Source organism: Natrix helvetica, assembly GCF_964273705.1.
Source record: "Natrix helvetica genome assembly, chromosome: 2".
NCBI classification, from domain to species: domain Eukaryota; kingdom Metazoa; phylum Chordata; class Lepidosauria; order Squamata; family Natricidae; genus Natrix; species Natrix helvetica.
Genome location: NC_138552.1, coordinates 159028175 through 159045562, shown reverse-complemented (window position 1 = coordinate 159045562; position 17388 = coordinate 159028175). Strand labels below are relative to the sequence as shown.

The 17388-nt window shown below is 35.9% G+C and overlaps 1 protein-coding gene across 1 annotated transcript in view; it reads left to right on the top strand.

Annotated features, from left to right (window-relative positions):
* CSMD1 (CUB and Sushi multiple domains 1) overlaps positions 1–17388 on the top strand; it is a gene marked incomplete at its 5' end in the record, with an annotated part of 1188747 nt that overhangs the window by 1076467 nt on the left and 94892 nt on the right. The window contains 5 exons of the mRNA XM_081942958.1: positions 4514–4630; positions 9106–9315; positions 11713–11901; positions 15086–15263; positions 16759–16904. Coding sequence (XP_081799084.1) covers positions 4514–4630; positions 9106–9315; positions 11713–11901; positions 15086–15263; positions 16759–16904 — 840 coding nt within the window. The remainder of the gene's footprint in view (positions 1–4513; positions 4631–9105; positions 9316–11712; positions 11902–15085; positions 15264–16758; positions 16905–17388) is intronic.

Below are 17388 nucleotides of genomic sequence, written 5' to 3'. Positions count from 1 at the left end.
GCTTAAGTCTTTATGCAAAACTGTATTGCAGCCTTTGTCTTCTTTATTCCTTGTATGTAAATTGTATCAGGAAAACTCAGTAGTCATGCAGAAGATCTACCTGGCCAAAATTTCTATGTCATTTTAAGTGGAATGCAAAGAAAAGAATACAACAGAACAGAACAGAATCCATTTACTGCAATAGATAAAGAACTACATAGTCTAGAAACTAAGAGACATGGGGTTCTAATCAGAGGTGGGTTGCTCCCAGTTTGGCCCGGATCAGGCAAACTGGTAGTAGTGGTGGTGGGAGACTCTCACAAGTGTGTCTGAACCAGTAGTAAAAAATTGGCAACCCACCACTGGTTCTAATCCTACTTTAGACAAAAAGCAACATTGCTTTTTGTGTAAACATTGAGCCAGTCTCGCTTTCTTGGAAAGAAGAAAGGAAGGAAGGAAGGAAGGAAGGAAGGAAGGAAGGAAGGAAGGAAGGAAGGAAGGAAGGAAGGAAGGAAGGAACTGAAGGCTTGATTATGGCTGCGCAAGAGCAAGCTATTTGAATTAATACAATCAAGACCAGAATTGGGGGAAATCGTCAAATGATGATTTCAAAGTGCAGATTGTAAAAAAGAAGCAGAAGAAACGAAATATTCAGATTGTGCAGGAAGATCACACAAACATAAGCAATGGCATAATTCAGTCACCAAATGATATACAGGAACATCTGTAAAAATTATCATGTACAGTGCCAGTAATTAAAAAAAAATGGTGGGAACACTGAGTTGAAAAAGTGGTCGAAAATGAGCAGAATAAAATATAATTTTCTGAAATTTCCAAATGCAGACTAATAAAGTCTTGGGTCATAAACAAGGCTGGAAAGAAGAAAATGTGAATAATTGAAATGGCAATAAAATGGCATAGTAGAATAGAAGGCAAACATTGGAGAAGTTCATGAAGGACCATAATCTGAAAATTGAATTTGAAAAATTATGGCAAAAAGTAGTGGTGGTTGTCCTACTGGTTATTGGCACACTGGGTGCCATACCCAAAACTTTTGTATGACACTTAAAAAATCTGTGCAATGATGAAATTTCCTGTTGTTGGAAGAAAAATCTGGCCTGGTTCCAATTGGGGATAAATATGCTGGAAATAAAACGGAGGCTGATTGGAAAGAAAGACTCCAGAAACTTCAGTGACAGAAGCATGCTTCTGGAGTGGCTGACGCCTTGTTTTAGGAATAGATGGATTTTTACAGGGTTCTGAGATGCTCTAGAGGGTTGTGCAATGTAATGAGCCTTGTGTCTTTTTCTGTTCTAATGGTGGTGGGTTAATCCTATTATATCCTAGTGATCATGCCCTATCCTTAGAATTTGGGTTGGGGATGTGAATTCTTAATCCCATCACCTGGAACTGAAGTGTTTTGTTCATGAATAGATTGGCCCAGTCTTTCTTAATTGGCACCCAATATCCATCTCTAAAGACTTCAGGCATCTGCTGGAGGCTATTAAGAAAGACTGAGGCTGCATTCTGCCTTTAAGAACATGTTTTTTTTTTTTTTTCATTTCTCCTTTGGGGAAATATAATATTTTGCCTCTCTTAATATTAAGAATAAAGAATATTTTAATCTGGGAGGAGGCTTCCTACAGTGTTAATTGCAAAATGCCACACATCTCTGCATTTAATATGCCAATACATTAGGTTCTTAGGAAGAACTCTATATAAATGAAGGCCAACACCAGATAAAGAACTGGCAAGTGTGACTTCATATTGTTATGAACAACTAATAATGATATAAAAAACAGCGCTGGTATTTAACATAATATCCCATATATAGAGTTACAAGTGAAAATATAGTTACTTTCTTTCTATGCAACTCCATATTTATTCATGCCACTGGCATCCGCCCTTTGCCTACATCTCTGACATTCTACCTTGTGTAAGCTGGAAAAAGAAGAAGGGAGTGGTTCTACCTGTTATGCATTATACATTGGGCATACTTTAATAATGCTTAACAATTCCCATTCATTCTCTTGTATAACTTTCCTTGATATAGTCCTGATCTTATAAATCCCACATAGGCAGTCTGTCTCCTTCCTCCCTTTTAGGCAAAGGCTCATGCTCTTCCCACTGGCTTTGATCAATAATTTAGAAATGATTGTGACCATGGGTCTTCTTCCATGTGGTCTTATTTCATAGTTATAGGAAAAAATGGTGGGGGGAAGTTGTGTTATTAAGGAAAAATGTGCACACAATACTCAGTATGGCTCTTTTCCCTTATCTCCTTATGTGCTAGTTCAGCGATGGCGAACCTTTTTTGGCTCGCGTGCTACAAGTGGGGGGAGCGCAGGGGGGTCGTGTGCCGCACCCATAATGCAATGCGTGACCCCCCCAGTGCGCATGCGCGCACATCGCCCCCCTTTTTACATGTTTTTTTCGCCCTCCCCAGGCTCCAGAGGCTTTATAGGAGCCTGGGGAGGGTGAAAAGGGTCTCCCCCGCCCCCCTGGAGGCCCTCCAGAGGCTTCAGGGCCCGTCCGGAGGCTTCCCTGAAGCCTTTGGAGCGCTCAAAAGGATCCTCCGAGCAAACCAGAAGTGACTTCCGGTTTGCTCGGAGGGTGGTTTTAAGCGTTCCGAAGGCGTCGGGGAACCATCCAGATGGTCCCTGAAGCCTCCAGAGGCCCTCTTGGAGGGCGGGGGAGGCTCTTTTTGCCCTCCCCAGGCTCCTATAAAGCCTCTGGAGCCTGGGGAGGGCAAAAAATGGCTTTTAAAAAGGTGAACTCAGCTGGCCAGCGCGCGCATGCGTGCTGGCCAGCTGGCAGGGCAGCGCCTCGCGTGCCCTGACAAATGGCTCCGCGTGCCACCTGTGGCACGCATGCCATAGGTTTGCCATCACTGTGCTAGTTAGAGAAGGAGCTTCAAAACTTTTAGCAAGTTATGAGCACCTTCAGTGTTTCTACGCCTTTCATTATCTATACTTTCACCTTTTGAGTCATCCAGTTATTTGTCTACCTCTTGCAAGTAGAATGGCCAAACTTTAGTGCAAGCATATAGGAACTCTGTGAGACAGAGGGACTCCACTAAGATCTTTTATTTCAGGTTTTTATAATCTGCTGGTTGCTGAACTAAATTGTTTTATGCATCACTGATTTATAAACCATCATTTAAATATTTATTTAAACCTTTTGCTGTCTTTCTTTCCCATTATTCTTTGGAATGTCAATTATATGATAAAGATAGATATGCTCTCTTTTCCTTTATTCAGTTGGTTCCAATTCATTTGGAGAGAGAGGGAAAAAACCTTATTTTTATTGTGATGCATAACATGTTTTAGAATAATTTCTCATAATCAGATGTTTTCACATTGAAATGGGAAGCAATCAAATCTCATAGAAACATGAAGAGCAGTTAGATTTATTTTGTAACAAGGAAAAATTAAGATGTTTTGTGTGTGTGTTTTATACTTAAATCCCCCCCCCCTGCATTTTCCCACAGCAAAAGGGGATTCTTTTGCCACACCAGTTGCATTTTTAGGTAATACAATTTGGGCAATTATGCAGCTGACAGGTTGCAGAGAATCTTGTGCTTCTGCGAAAAGTCAGAAGACTATTTTCAAATGTAAACAAAAGTAATTTCATTAAAAAAATAGTATTTTATTTATATTGTCTCTTGGTTTTGATATTCTATCTTTTAATATTGTAAGCTGCCTAGTGTTCCCCTGTAGTAAGATAGGTGGCCAATACATTTTAAAAATAAATAAAAATTGAAATAAATTATGCTAAAAGATTTTTGTAGTGATTTTAGAAAGCAGTTGTTGCTTTGCCTTTTTTTGAGCACTAGAATGCTGATTTAGATATGTCGCACAAAAAGATCTTGAGTAACTTGAATTTTGTGTGATTTGTTTGTTTAATTTATTTAAAACATTTATATAGCTGCCCATCTTATAACCAACTGAACAGGTCCCAATCAAGTTAAAACAGCATAAAAGCCATATCAAAACTATAAAAACTGAGAGGCAAACTGAATTTCATTACAAATAAAAGAATGTAAGCCAAGAGAGAGAAAGAAAAGTCTTTGTAGGGTTTAATATTTGATAAGTATTCTTAAAGAATTCACGTACTCATTCCTTCTGTCAGTGTAATCTATAGGTTATCATTTTAAGATTATAGCCTGAGATTCATGGTGGAACTTTCATCTTTTTAACTAGCTTTATATACCATTGATACAGGTTTTTTTTATTCTGGAAAAAGTCTCCAGCGTGTATATTGATTGCTTATTGATATGTTCAGTTTTCTGATCTTAAAATAGTGGATAGATAGAAAAATCTGACACAACATATTGAGTTGGAAAATTGTTTGTAGCAATCGTTCTCCTGTGTAGACTGGCATCAATACAAGTTCTTTCCTAGCACAAGTGAAGTGAACTTTTGTGATTGTGTGCAGTAACATCAACATTGTACAGCTCATAAGATACTCAATTGTTGGATGATTTTAATGGTATACTTTCATATACTTTCAATGGATTGTTTATTTATTATAGCCAAATGTGGTGGCACACTGACAAGCATGGCTGGCGTGATCCTGAGCCCAGGTTTCCCAGGAAATTATCCTAGTAATCTAGGCTGCACATGGAAGATATTATTACCTATTGGATACGGTAAGATTCCTGATTGAAGGACATCTTTTTATTTATCCATTGGAATCTCAGTCCAAAATCATGTTGTTGTTGTTTTTTCACATTCCATCCACTAGCCTGTAACATGTATTCAAAAATAAATAAATCAAGGTACTAAGAACAATTCTATTAAAATATCTTTTCTATGTGCTGCTTTATTCGATGATTTTTTTTAAAAAAATTGAAAGTTAAATAACACTTGGAAACTTCCTGTTCTGGATTCATTAACTGCTGATGCACCTTCATTCCCTTCTGCCTTCCCTGATATGGCTGTTTAAAATGCAATTCCCAATATTAGGTACAAACAAAAACTGGCCCAGGCTTCACCTGATATCTTTGGAAACATTATTTACTCAGACTTATTCTGATTAGCTTTAATTGACACAAAGGCATGAAATAAAACAATATCTAATTCAATTAGGCTTCTCCTTTGCTAGTCCTCTGAAAAGAGGCCAGGTCACTCCTGTGCATGTCTTTCCTTTGTCTTTTCCTGTGTCTATGGATAATTTTTTGTATTATTCATAAAGGGTAAATAATAATTCAATATCATTTGCCAGACTGAAAGTTTTAGGCTGTTTTTTTATTAATGTAATATTATACAGAACATGAATTTGTTTAAACTTCTGTGCATTCATTAGTAATGTAGTTATTTATCTTGAAAAAATAATAACAAGGAAAAAAAAGTGAGATAACTATGGGTACATGTTCTCCAAAGAAAGAAAAAATATGTCTAAAATAAAAATTTTAAGGTGGTGGATTGTGAGATGTAGCTAATTAAACATGGCTCATTTAGGTCAGTATTAATTTACTTTTCTGTACTAACAGCTTTCTTTCATTACATGGATTTATGTAATATAATATACCAAGAAAAGATAATATTTTACAGTAAAGTAATTAGTTAAGTTAATTAGTTTGCTTGAAATAAATCTTCTTATGATACTATGTTCTTAATCATGAAGTTTGTGTAATTGTAATGTCTTGCTATAGTTTAGAAATCTGAATAGGGTTTTCACAAATTGCTTTCTGTGAAACCCATTCATCCATTTCTGGATGAATTACAAAATTATTTTTTGTTGATAATTAAGTGAAGTCCAACTTATAAAAGACAGAGATTCTATTTTTTATGAGCAACACATAACTCAGTTCATTAAACAGAGATTATCCAGTTCTCTATTGTTTCTGTATCAATTGAAAATGTATACCTTCCCTTTGGGGACCGTCCTAAAATATTCTGATATATGATACAAAATGGGCCCGGAGAAAATTCAAGGTCTGTCCTTGAACTGCTTACAGTTTGCCTACCTTCTCTAAAGAGATGAAAGCAAAACCATATTCTTGATCCCGGATACATAATATTTCTGTTATTGAAGACTATAGGGCAGGGGTGTCGCACCATAACAGCAGTGATGTCATGTGCTACGTTCCCTCTAAGGTGCGCGGCTGCGCTAGCGCGCAGGTGGCAAGAAAACACCGCGCAGCAGTTTTCAACTGCCACGCAGTGATTTCTATTGCCACAGGTTTTGGAAGCTGGGGAGGTCCTTTGCAGGCAGCTAGAACGGGCCGCCCGCAAAGGACTTCCCCAGACTTGCTTTGAGGAGCACGGGGCGACTGAAACTAGTTGTGAAGCCCCAAAGCCCCCGCCGCCACCGGAAGAGCTGCTGCCTGCCACCTCCTCCTCTAACAGGCAGCACTGCCGGATTTGCCGCCCGGCGCTGTGGCTGAGATGAAGCCGCCAAAGCTCCAGCCGGCATCTCCGCGCGTGGCAGCGGCGCCTCCCCTCCACTCGGAGCACCTGAGCTCAGTCAGCGCTGGGTTACCCCTGCCCCCTCCTCCTCCTCTGCCGTGCTTTTGAGGAGCCATGAGGCTGCAGGAGCCAGTAGGAAGGCGTGGGGGGGCAGGGGAAAAAAAGCCTCATGGCTCCTCAAAAGCACGGAGGAGGGGGAGGGGGCAGAGGTAACCCAGCGCTGAGCTCAGGAGCAAATCTGGTGATTCTGTTGGAGGAGGAGGAGGAGGAGGAGGAGGTAGCAGCAGTTATTCTGGTGGCAACTCGTACTCGTCGGCATCTTCAGCAGTAGCCCTGCCCACAATGAAGAAAGCAAAGATGGAGCAGATCCACGCAGATGACGTCGCTGCAACATGACTGGAGGAGGAATTCTGGGAGTTGAAGTCCACAAGTCTTAAAGCTGTCAGATTTTTTTTCTAGGGGTGGAAGGGTCTTGTAACTTGACAGCTTTAAGACTTCCATGCTTCAAACGCCAGAGTTCCTGAGCCAACAGGACTGGAGAAGGAATTCTGGGAGTTGAAGTCCACAAGTCTTAAAGCTGTCAGGTTTGAAGACCCCTGGGGTTTTTTTCCCTAAAGGATTAGGGGTGCAAGGATCTTGTAACTTGACAGCTTTAAGACTTCCATGCTTCAAATGCCAGAGTTCCTGAACCAACATGACTGGAGAAGAAATTCTGGGAGTTGAAGTCCACAAATCTTAAAGCTGTCAGGTTTCAAGACCCCTGGGGTTTTTTTTCCCTAAAGGGTTAGGGGTGCAAGGGTCTTGTAACTTGACAGCTTTAAGACTTGTGTGCTTCAAATGCCAGAGTTTCTGAGCCAACATTTTGGTTGCTAAGCAGGAGCGTTGTTAAGTGATACTGATATTATATAACACTTTGAATTAAGCATGTACCTTGAAGAAACATAACTTTGAGTTTCAAATAATACTGATTTCGTTGTTGTCTTAGGTGACATCTGTGAAAAAAATTCGGGTGCTCAGGCATGAAAATGTGCCGCTCAAACACTATACTTTTCTGCTCACATCGAAAAAAAATTAGAGGGAACATTGGTCATGTGATGTATTGTGACTTTTTCCCCTTTGCTAAACTGGGTGGCCAGCTTGTGGTGCATCTGTCCCATGGGCCGGGAGTTTGACACGCCTGGTATAGTAGTTAAGGTGCTAGCTTAAAAACCAGGAGACTGTGAGTTCTAGTCTCAACATAGACATGAAAGCCAACTGTGTGACGTTGAACCACTCATATTCTCTCAGCCCAACTTATCTAAAAGGGTTGTTGTTGTGGGGAAAACAGGAGGCGGAAGAGGTATTAGGTATGTTCACCCCCTTGGGTTGTATGGAAGAAAAGATGGGATAATAATCTTTGGAAAAAATCATTAGTGCACATTAAAGATGAAATTTACAGCATGCTAATTCCTAGGTTTAAAACTTGATAGTTATTCTGCTGAGATTATATTTTGCTAAATTCAATATATTATTTAATATATATTATATATATATATATGTATTTGTGTTACAACCCCTGGTATGGCCAAATATGGGAGGGAGCTCACTACTCCCTCTTTCTGTCATTCGGCTCATCACAGAAAACCATCCAGACAGAAACCCATATTTTTATTTTTAATGTTGCCTTTTTATATTTGTGTTGTATTTGTGCTGATAAATAAATAAAGGAGACTAGTATGGATCCATTTCAAGCTATTTAGCTCTCATCAGCTAGCCATACCCTTACTGGGATTCGAACCAGGGCTGTATTGCATATTAGGCCGATGTAATTGCCATAAAGGATAAAGGAAGAGAGCCTGTGGCTTAGTGGCAATTACATCGGCCTAATATGCAATACAGCACTGGTTCGAATCCCAGTAAGGGTATGGCTAGCTGATGAAAGCTAAATAGCTTGAAATGGATCCATACTAGTCTCCCTTTATTTACTTATCAGCACAAATACAATATATATATATGCTGGTTTTGTTGTATTCGGGTCTTTTCCCGTGTAAGGTTGAGATTGTCTTTGCAACGTTTCGGCAGGATCACACCTGCCATCTTCAAGCTGTGGGCTTAAAATGGGAACCCATTTTAAGATGGCAGGTGTGATCCTGCCGAAACGTTGCAAAGACAATCTCAACCTTACACGGGAAAAGACCCGAATACAACAAAACCAGCATACCTACACCCGTGAAAATCTACGAATATATATATATATATATATATATGTATGTATGTATGTATGTATGTATGTATGTATGTATGTATATATATATATATATATATATATATATATATATATATATACACACACACACACTTAGAAAAATTGGTAGAAAGGGTAAATATAGCTGTAAGATACACAGTATTCATTTATGTTAATCATATTTTGATAACCTCTGCCTTTCTCTGTAATATGGGCCTAATGACATTAACAGATTATTAAGGTTTAAGGTTTATTGAAAACAAGTATGTGAAACATTTTGAATAACTAGGAAATAAAATGTTATTCATATATAGTTAATACTTAATCTACTTGTACTTACATTTATTATTTTTTACGTTAACTAAGTTCCTTGTTAACTGGGAATCCAAGCTGGAATATACATATCTGGATTGAATAATGCAGTTTGCTTTTAAAAAAATATCTACAATATACTAAACTTTCAGCTTTTTTATTATTTTTGCTACATAGGGGCACATCTACAATTTCTGAACTTCTCCACTGAAGCTAACCATGACTTCCTTGAAATTCAGAATGGGCCTTACCACACCAGTTCTATGATTGGCCAGTTTAGTGGTACAGATCTTCCACCGTCTTTATTAAGTACAACACATGAAACTCTTATCCATTTTTATAGTGATCATTCAGAAAACCGACATGGATTTAAATTTGCATATCAAGGTAAGTAATGAATGATATAAACAGTTTCAGTTATTAAAAGAATGACTTCTCACAACAAGATTTTTTTCATTCCATAATTTTTCAAAAGGCTGGAATTAATATGCATTTTTTTCCTCGTGTGCTTCCTGGTTTTTCTTTGACTTTTAAAAAATCTGGCTTTTAAATGGTTTTTGTTTTGAAAGTTTTCTTCCCTTCTTGAAAAACAGTAATATGACTTTCTAAATAAATTAAGATAACTATTGTACAAAAAGCTGTTCAAATATTATTTTGTTAATATTATCTTACGCATTATACTTTTCAATGAATTTTATTCTGAAAATAGATCAGTTGGTTCTTTTGGTTGTTATGTGCAAAGATTATTAACTGCAGAGATAATGTAAAGGGCAGTCTATAAATATTTTCTCACAATTCTATTGAACATAATTCTGGAGTAAGAAATTTGTAGGTTGTGGCTAATATTTCTATGAATGTTGTACTTTTCAAAAGATGAAGATATGGGGAAATGTATTAAATTAAAGTGAATATTATTGAAATCAAGAACAAGCCAGTTGTATTTGTTGGTTTTTCCCCACAAACAAGCATGTCCATTCAATCTTTGCATATGTAAATGGAACAATGAATACATATAGGAATAATGAGTGAAAATGCTAGTGGTCCTCTGGAGTTATGGAATATTTAGATCAGGATAACCATAACCAGAATAACCAGTTTTATATTTGGTGACAGACACTTTGAAGTATGAAATAAAATCTTAAGAATAAGAACAGTATTATACTTTTTTAAAAATTTAAATTCCTTATATATCAATATTGTTTGATAATTACCACTGGAATTGGGTAAGTATAGCCTATTAGTCCCTAAATTAATATCAATGTTCAAAGCTGCATTTGTGTAAAAAATATTATCATTTTTTTAAAAAAAGAAGTCTCAAAGTATAAATATATAACATTAATTTGTAAGTTAAACGGTGAGAGTCATCAAGCTGTGATGGTAATTTATGCTTTGTATTACAGGCCTAATTACCAAGTCTTTAACACTATCCATAAAACATGTCAGTTTCTTCTTCTTCTTACTATCCTAACATACAAGACATAATATTCGAGTGATTTATATTCCAAAATTTCAATTTATATACCTTTATAGAGATTGGTTGTTGATAGAAAATTGTGGTTGTATGAAGTGAATGAGCTCACACCTTCGTTAGTTAAAATCTGAATGAACCTGAAGATACTCTGTTAGTATAAGAAAAAGGAATGAGAGATCATTTTCTGGACCAAAAAGAAGGAACAGTAGCAACCCCAGTCTTTAATAAGCTAGACTACAATGTATTGTAGAATGATAGTCTTGAGCTAAATAATGAAAAGTGACTTATAGTTCTAAAATGTGAACACTCTCTGGGAAAATGGTTACAAGTGAAAGCCTGCTCTATTCTTACGAATTCCGTCTGTATCCCGTGGACAAAACTTTATCCCTGATGATTGGCAGGCCTATCAGGAATATGACAGTATGAGCAGGCCAGCCTAAGCAGCCATTTTACTCTGTGATTATGAATATTTGAAGGGACATCTAGTTTCATAAATTCATTTCTGTTTTTGCATATTGCTTGCAGAAGTTTTACTCTGGATTCGCAAATTGTGATTCCAATTATTGGGCAAATATTACAGATATGAAAATATAAAATCAAAACAAAAAATAAAATCATTAGACTATTTTTAGATTAATTTAATATTGTATAAGAATCTATCCTGAAGTTTGGAGGAAAATGTTTGGTATGCTAACTTCATCATTACTCTAATTTCCTTACTGACCAAGGTTTAAATCTATATACAGTTACAAATTTATAATTTTATTGAAGAGTTTTTAAAAGAAGGTCAAAAGTAATACAAACTAATGTAAAGTAAGAATAAGAAAAGAAAGAGAAATCAAAGAGAAGTGCAAGATAGGAAAACAAGTAAAGAAAAATAGAAAAAAGATAAGAAAAAGTAATTTCTGATTTTATTTACAGCAGTTATAAGTGCAAGTCTTATTCTATGTTTATAACATATTACTCTAATTTGTATAATCTATTCCATTTAATCATCCAAACCATCAGTCATAAATTCAATATTTATTGTTTTGTGCAAAAAGTCTATAATGGGATTCTAGTTAGCAGTAATTGTAGATATTTTCTTTTCTCTACCCAAGACAAAAAGATAAAAGCAAACATACACATACATACACCTTCATATCTATGAATACATATATAGTAATGAAGTGAATCCTCAACTGGAAGAAAATTTCTTGTCTGTATTAATTATTTTGATATAAATATTTAGCAAGTTATAGAACATTTTTAATTTTTTAATGATTTTTAAAATTTTCTGGGTAAGAAAATATGTTATCTTTTTTTCTCCTCAGCTTATGAATTACAGAATTGTCCAGATCCTCCTCCATTTTATAATGGATATATAATCAATTCTGATTACAGTGTGGGCCAGTCTATTTCATTTGAATGCTATCCTGGATATGTATTAATCGGTCACTCTGTGCTCACTTGCCATCATGGGATCAACAGAAACTGGAACCATCCTTTTCCAAAGTGTGAAGGTAGCTTTTGTTCATGTTATGATTGTTACATTCCAAGATGTTCTTGTGGCTAATGTGTTCAGAAAGAAAGAAAAAGAAGAAAAGTAAAAATAAATCAAGTCGATATATGAAAATCATGATCTGTTGCAAGCCTCATAACAGTTTCATTCGTAATCAGAACTGACAAAGAAAGGCATTTTTCTTCAAAAATGGGGAGTAGCTTATACAAGTCACGTTCGTCCCCTATGATAAATCACTACTCTTTCTTTCCTTACACTCACATACAACCCACATTTGTGTCTCTTCGAAATGTAGTTTTTCCTGGCTGGTGATGCTCATAAAACAACCAGATGATGCTGATCATCTTGGAACTTAGCATTTCTAAAGCGACAAGTATCACTGCCATAGGCATATTCCTGATTCCTGAAAGAGAGAATGAAATGAGCAGTAGCAAGGGATGGAGAAAGACAGTTTGATTTTAAGGCTTTTAGAAGGTAGGAAGCAATTTGGGATGTGGATTTAGCAAGGAGAGAAGGATGAGTTTGGATTTTTTTTTAAATTATGGGTCATAACTCTTCCCTTGTATTGAAAACAGTTGTAAATTAAAGGATTAGTTTGTCTTACCCGTCTATCATTGTATTAAATGTGATACATAACTGCATTTCTTTTATTCCCTCAATAAATGAGAGCTAAAATACCATGTCAGATTCATGCTCAGATTTTTATGTTTTAAATCACAGAGAGGGGACATTGGTTTGGAGGTATGACAGTAGAATAATAGGTATTTAAGCTCAACTTTTCCTTTAGGAAATAAATAATAGAATGGGGGAAGAGGATAAAGGGACATTAAGAAAAAACCCCAGCTCAAGGAGAAACTGCCTCTACAATAGTACTCAATGCACACAATACTCATTTCTAAATCAACAATGTGATTTCACCCAGAATCTTTCTCAATATGTGCTGAATTCCAAATTTTGGCTGCTGGGAAAAGGAGTTGCTGGAAAAATTCAGTCCCCTCCTCCCCTTCTTGATTAAATAGCTGATCTGCAGAATGTGAAATAGTTTTCAAATAGCTTCATTGCACATGCTTCTTTGTTTAGGATTATGTTCAATTAATTGCTTGCAATGATTATTTGGATATCCATAGTTCATGTTAATTAGTTGTCTCTTTGGTTCATGCACCTGTATATGTAAATTTAAACATCCAAACTATGCTAATGGTTCTTTATTTATATTTTAAAACATGGCTTCTAACTCACGTCACTTATTTTTTAATTGATGAGCTCAGAATTTCTTCAAATTGCTTTGAAATCTCACACATGATATATAATGGAATAGAGTTAACTATTCTATGCCATGCTTAGAATTAAAATTATTTGTAGCAAGTGCCATAATTAAAATAATATTTTAACATTTATAAATAAAAGTCCATGAGGGAAAAAGTGTCAACTTTGTCATGCAGAAAAACCAGATGGGAACCTTCAAAATAAACTGTATCATGTTTAGATATCTACTTAAAACTAAACACATGACATGATTGTTGTTGTTGTTGCCACCTGGCAATGTTAATTATTTGCAATTAAAATACCAGTTTACAGTAAATAATGTAATTGCCAGGAGAATATTTATTATAGAGGTTGGGCATATTGCCACACTGATCAATTACTTTAAAAAGAAACCTATACCTTGCAAATGTTAATAATGAGGTACTTCTTTAATGACACTGTACAGTAACTATGTCATTATATGTATCCTGTCACATTTATCATGTTTGTTAGAGCTATGAAAAACTGATGATGAGTTTCAGTATACTTCAAAACCTCCTTTTTGATTTTTAAAGTCCTACCCTGCCAAAGGCCAAGGTGTCTGAAGCAGCTGCAATTTCATTTAATGCCGGCAGAGTGCAAAGAGAGACTGGCAAGTGATGCAGTGATTTGTGCACTGCCAATAGCTTAATTTATAACCAAAGATGCAGTCATTGGCAGTGAATTGCAGAAGCTGCCACTGCTATTCATTGCACTTATTGTGTGCACTTGCTGTACCATATTTCATGACCGATGGGGAGAATCTCTTATTCCTTTTCTGAGCTGTTCATATACTGAGATCCTTTTTTATAACTCACACCTTTGCCAGTTCAGGAGGTGGCCAGCAAGGTCAAGGCTTTCTTTGCTGCTGCCTGATTATAATATCTTGTCCTCAGAGCAGCCACCTGATATTAGCAATGGATGAATCATATCCTTTTAATTCACATTGTTTCACATCTGATTACCCATGATTTTGTTAATTGCCATTCGATGCTAAGTATATATGCATGTGCAGCAGTGTTGTGTGTATATGTAGAAAAGTAATATTATTCGCCAGTCAGAAAACTATTTTAAGCATGCATGACAAAAAAGAGAGAGAGATAGCAATTGTACATGAAGAAAGTTGTAATGCATTCAAAGAACTACAAAAAATGAGAGCATAATATTTTTAATCTGCAAATTGTTGTAGATGGTAGATTTAATCATTTGACAAAGATAGAGTTTCTAAAATGGGAAGGGGTGAGGAAACCAATATTTCTTGGACCGAATATATCAATTCTGGCTTCCAGCCTCCCTTCGATCTACCTTATAACCCTTAGCTTAGTAAAAAAAGCTAATTGCTCTGGGGACATAAATTTGATAGGATTGCAATGCGGAAGAAAATTGTATGGCATGTAGTGGAATTAACTTTTCACCTGCAACATTTTTATGATCCTTTTCAATATTTTCCTCAGTGAGGGAAGTTTTTTTTCCAAAAAGGATTAAATGGTAGTTGGTTTTTTTTTTTTTTAATAAATCTAATTTCTGGTAGAAATGTTTGTCTGTGTATGTATATATGTGTATTTGTAGTGTAAATGACTGTGTGCTATTTCATGTATGCTGTTTCAATTCAATGCCAGAAATTGTAGATCCTATGTAAAAAGAAAAGATTATCCATGTCAACTTCAAAGCATCCCTACGCCATCATCATGTCTTTTAGTTGACTGCTATTGAATTCTTTTAAGGTGCCAGTTTACCATAGTTACAAAACCCAGATTATTCTATTTAATCTGCATTGCCTAGGGTGTGTTTTGTTATTCTCTCACTTTGGATTTTATTATGTATTAAATGCAGCTGGCAGGGATACACCAATTTCCAGAACACTAGATTGATGTATGTTATCATTTTTTTTCTTTTATCAGCTCCTTGTGGGTATAATGTAACATCTCAGAATGGTACTGTGTATTCACCAGGATTTCCAGATGAATATCCAAATTCAAAAGATTGTACATGGCTTATAACTGTCGCCCAGGGCCATGGCATCTACATCAATTTTACATTACTCCAAACAGAATTGGTGAATGACTACATTGCCGTATGGTATGTTAATAATTATTGTGAAGGATGATATTTGGGTGTTTTCCCCATCTTTATATGACTACGTAATGTGTAACTGTAAGCACATGTTCCTTTACAGCAAATTTTGTTTAATTAGCAAATTTCTTGTTCTGCTTAGCAAGCCATTTCAGAAACTTCTTGTGAGAAAAAAATAGTTTTATCTATAATGATATAAAAACACTATCAAGGAATTATACTTTATTTTTGCATGGTATACTAATAGGATTTTGAAAACTTCTCCAAATTTATTTCTGTCCCATCCTATACTGAACAAATCACAGCAAGGTTAATTCGAGTTAAGGACTCGTGCCTTTCTTCCCCTTTGATGGCTCTTTTACAATTTTCCTAAAATCAGCTCTGCACTTCTTACAATAATCTAAAATAATTTCATTTAAAAAAATAATAATAAGAAAATATAAATGTTAGTGCCAGGCCTTGAACTCTGATTTAATTCAATTTCTGAAGATTCAGCTGCTCAAAGAGCCGAAATATATAAACAATAACTAAATTTCCACACATACAAGAAACTTCAGGGGTAACAGTTATAAGAAGGGTTTTAATACATTCTGAAGTAAATCAAAGATCTAGTTGTAGATTTTTGGCTAAAAAATTATCTCTACCTTGGGGGGGGGGGATCTGAGTTCCTAAAACAAAGGAGTTTTCTTCCCTTCCCTGGTGTTTTTCAGTTTCCTGTAGAGATGAAACCTTTAATTGGGGACTTCAGATTAATTTTCCTGGTCCAATTACTCCATGTCTCCTTTAATTTCAATAGAAGAGAATATCTGTAGTTCAGAGTTGGATTTTGGAATCCTGGGTTTTCTCTGAGCTTGGTTGTTTCCTTGCAGATCTTTCAGGACCCAACTAGGTGATATCAGTGCATAAACTCAGAGAGCATCAAGGATTCCACACTTCTTTAATTTCTCCAGAGATGATGCTTCCCTTCTTCTTAGAGACAAACTCTTTGATCACCTAAATAGTGAGGGATCCAGAGGAATAGTTTATTGCTTATGTGAGGAATGATAATATCACACTCAAGAAGAACCCATTGGAAAAAAAGTGTGTGTACTTCTTGCTTGGGAAACAGCTGTTTCCCTGACAGGCTAAAGTACTACAAAGGGCAGGTTGGTTTCACAATATCATCAATGGATGAAGTCACCTCAAAGTGAGATGGATAGCAAACAAATTTAATAAACAAAACAAATACATAAATAAATAAAATGGGAGAGTTGGAACAATTCCAACAATTCAGGACAACAATAATATATGTTGCTTTTTTTAAAAAAAGGTTACACTTTTCACAGTTGAGAATTGTTCTTAAATGTATGGACAAATTTGAATACAAATGAATCACTCTGCTACAATTGTTTATATTACCCTCACTTCCCAAAAGTTTAAAGCTGCTGTCAATCTACAATACTGTGAATATAAAATTTAATTACAATATTTTGCTGCAACAGTTTTCTTTCTGGGTTCCTAGGGATGGCCCAGACCAAAATTCACCCCAGCTGGGAGTATTCAGTGGGAACACAGCTCTGGAAACTGCCTTTAGCTCCAGTAATCAAGTCCTTCTCAAGTTTCACAGTGATTTCTCCACTGGGGGATTCTTTGTTCTCAATTTTCATGGTCAGTATTCTTTTTCTCATCTAACAAATCATATATGTGTGAGAAAGATAAGGAGAGTCAGACAGCATGGGGTGATTTAAAAGCATATTTTATTTCTATTGTTGTCAGAATAAATTAGATTACTTCAATTGGCATGCTATTTCATTTAATGAAAATCTTTATCAACCATTATTATCTGCAGCAAAAGGAGAGGTAAATATTTAATACATGTTACTTGGCTCTGAATGTTTTAAGGGAAAGCCCTAAGCACTTAATCCAGACCACACACTTCTAAGTAAGTCCTAAGGATTTGGGAGTATTAGTGAAACAGGTTGTTATTCTAATTTCCTGTTAAAAAAAACTTGAACTGTCAGACATGGAACATTTTCTCATTTGAAGCTATAGAATGACATCATTTCTGCTGATGTTGTCAGAAAAAAAAGACCCATACAGCAAGAAGGAGTTTCTAAAGAGACTGCTTGTGTTATTTAAGATGCATATTATT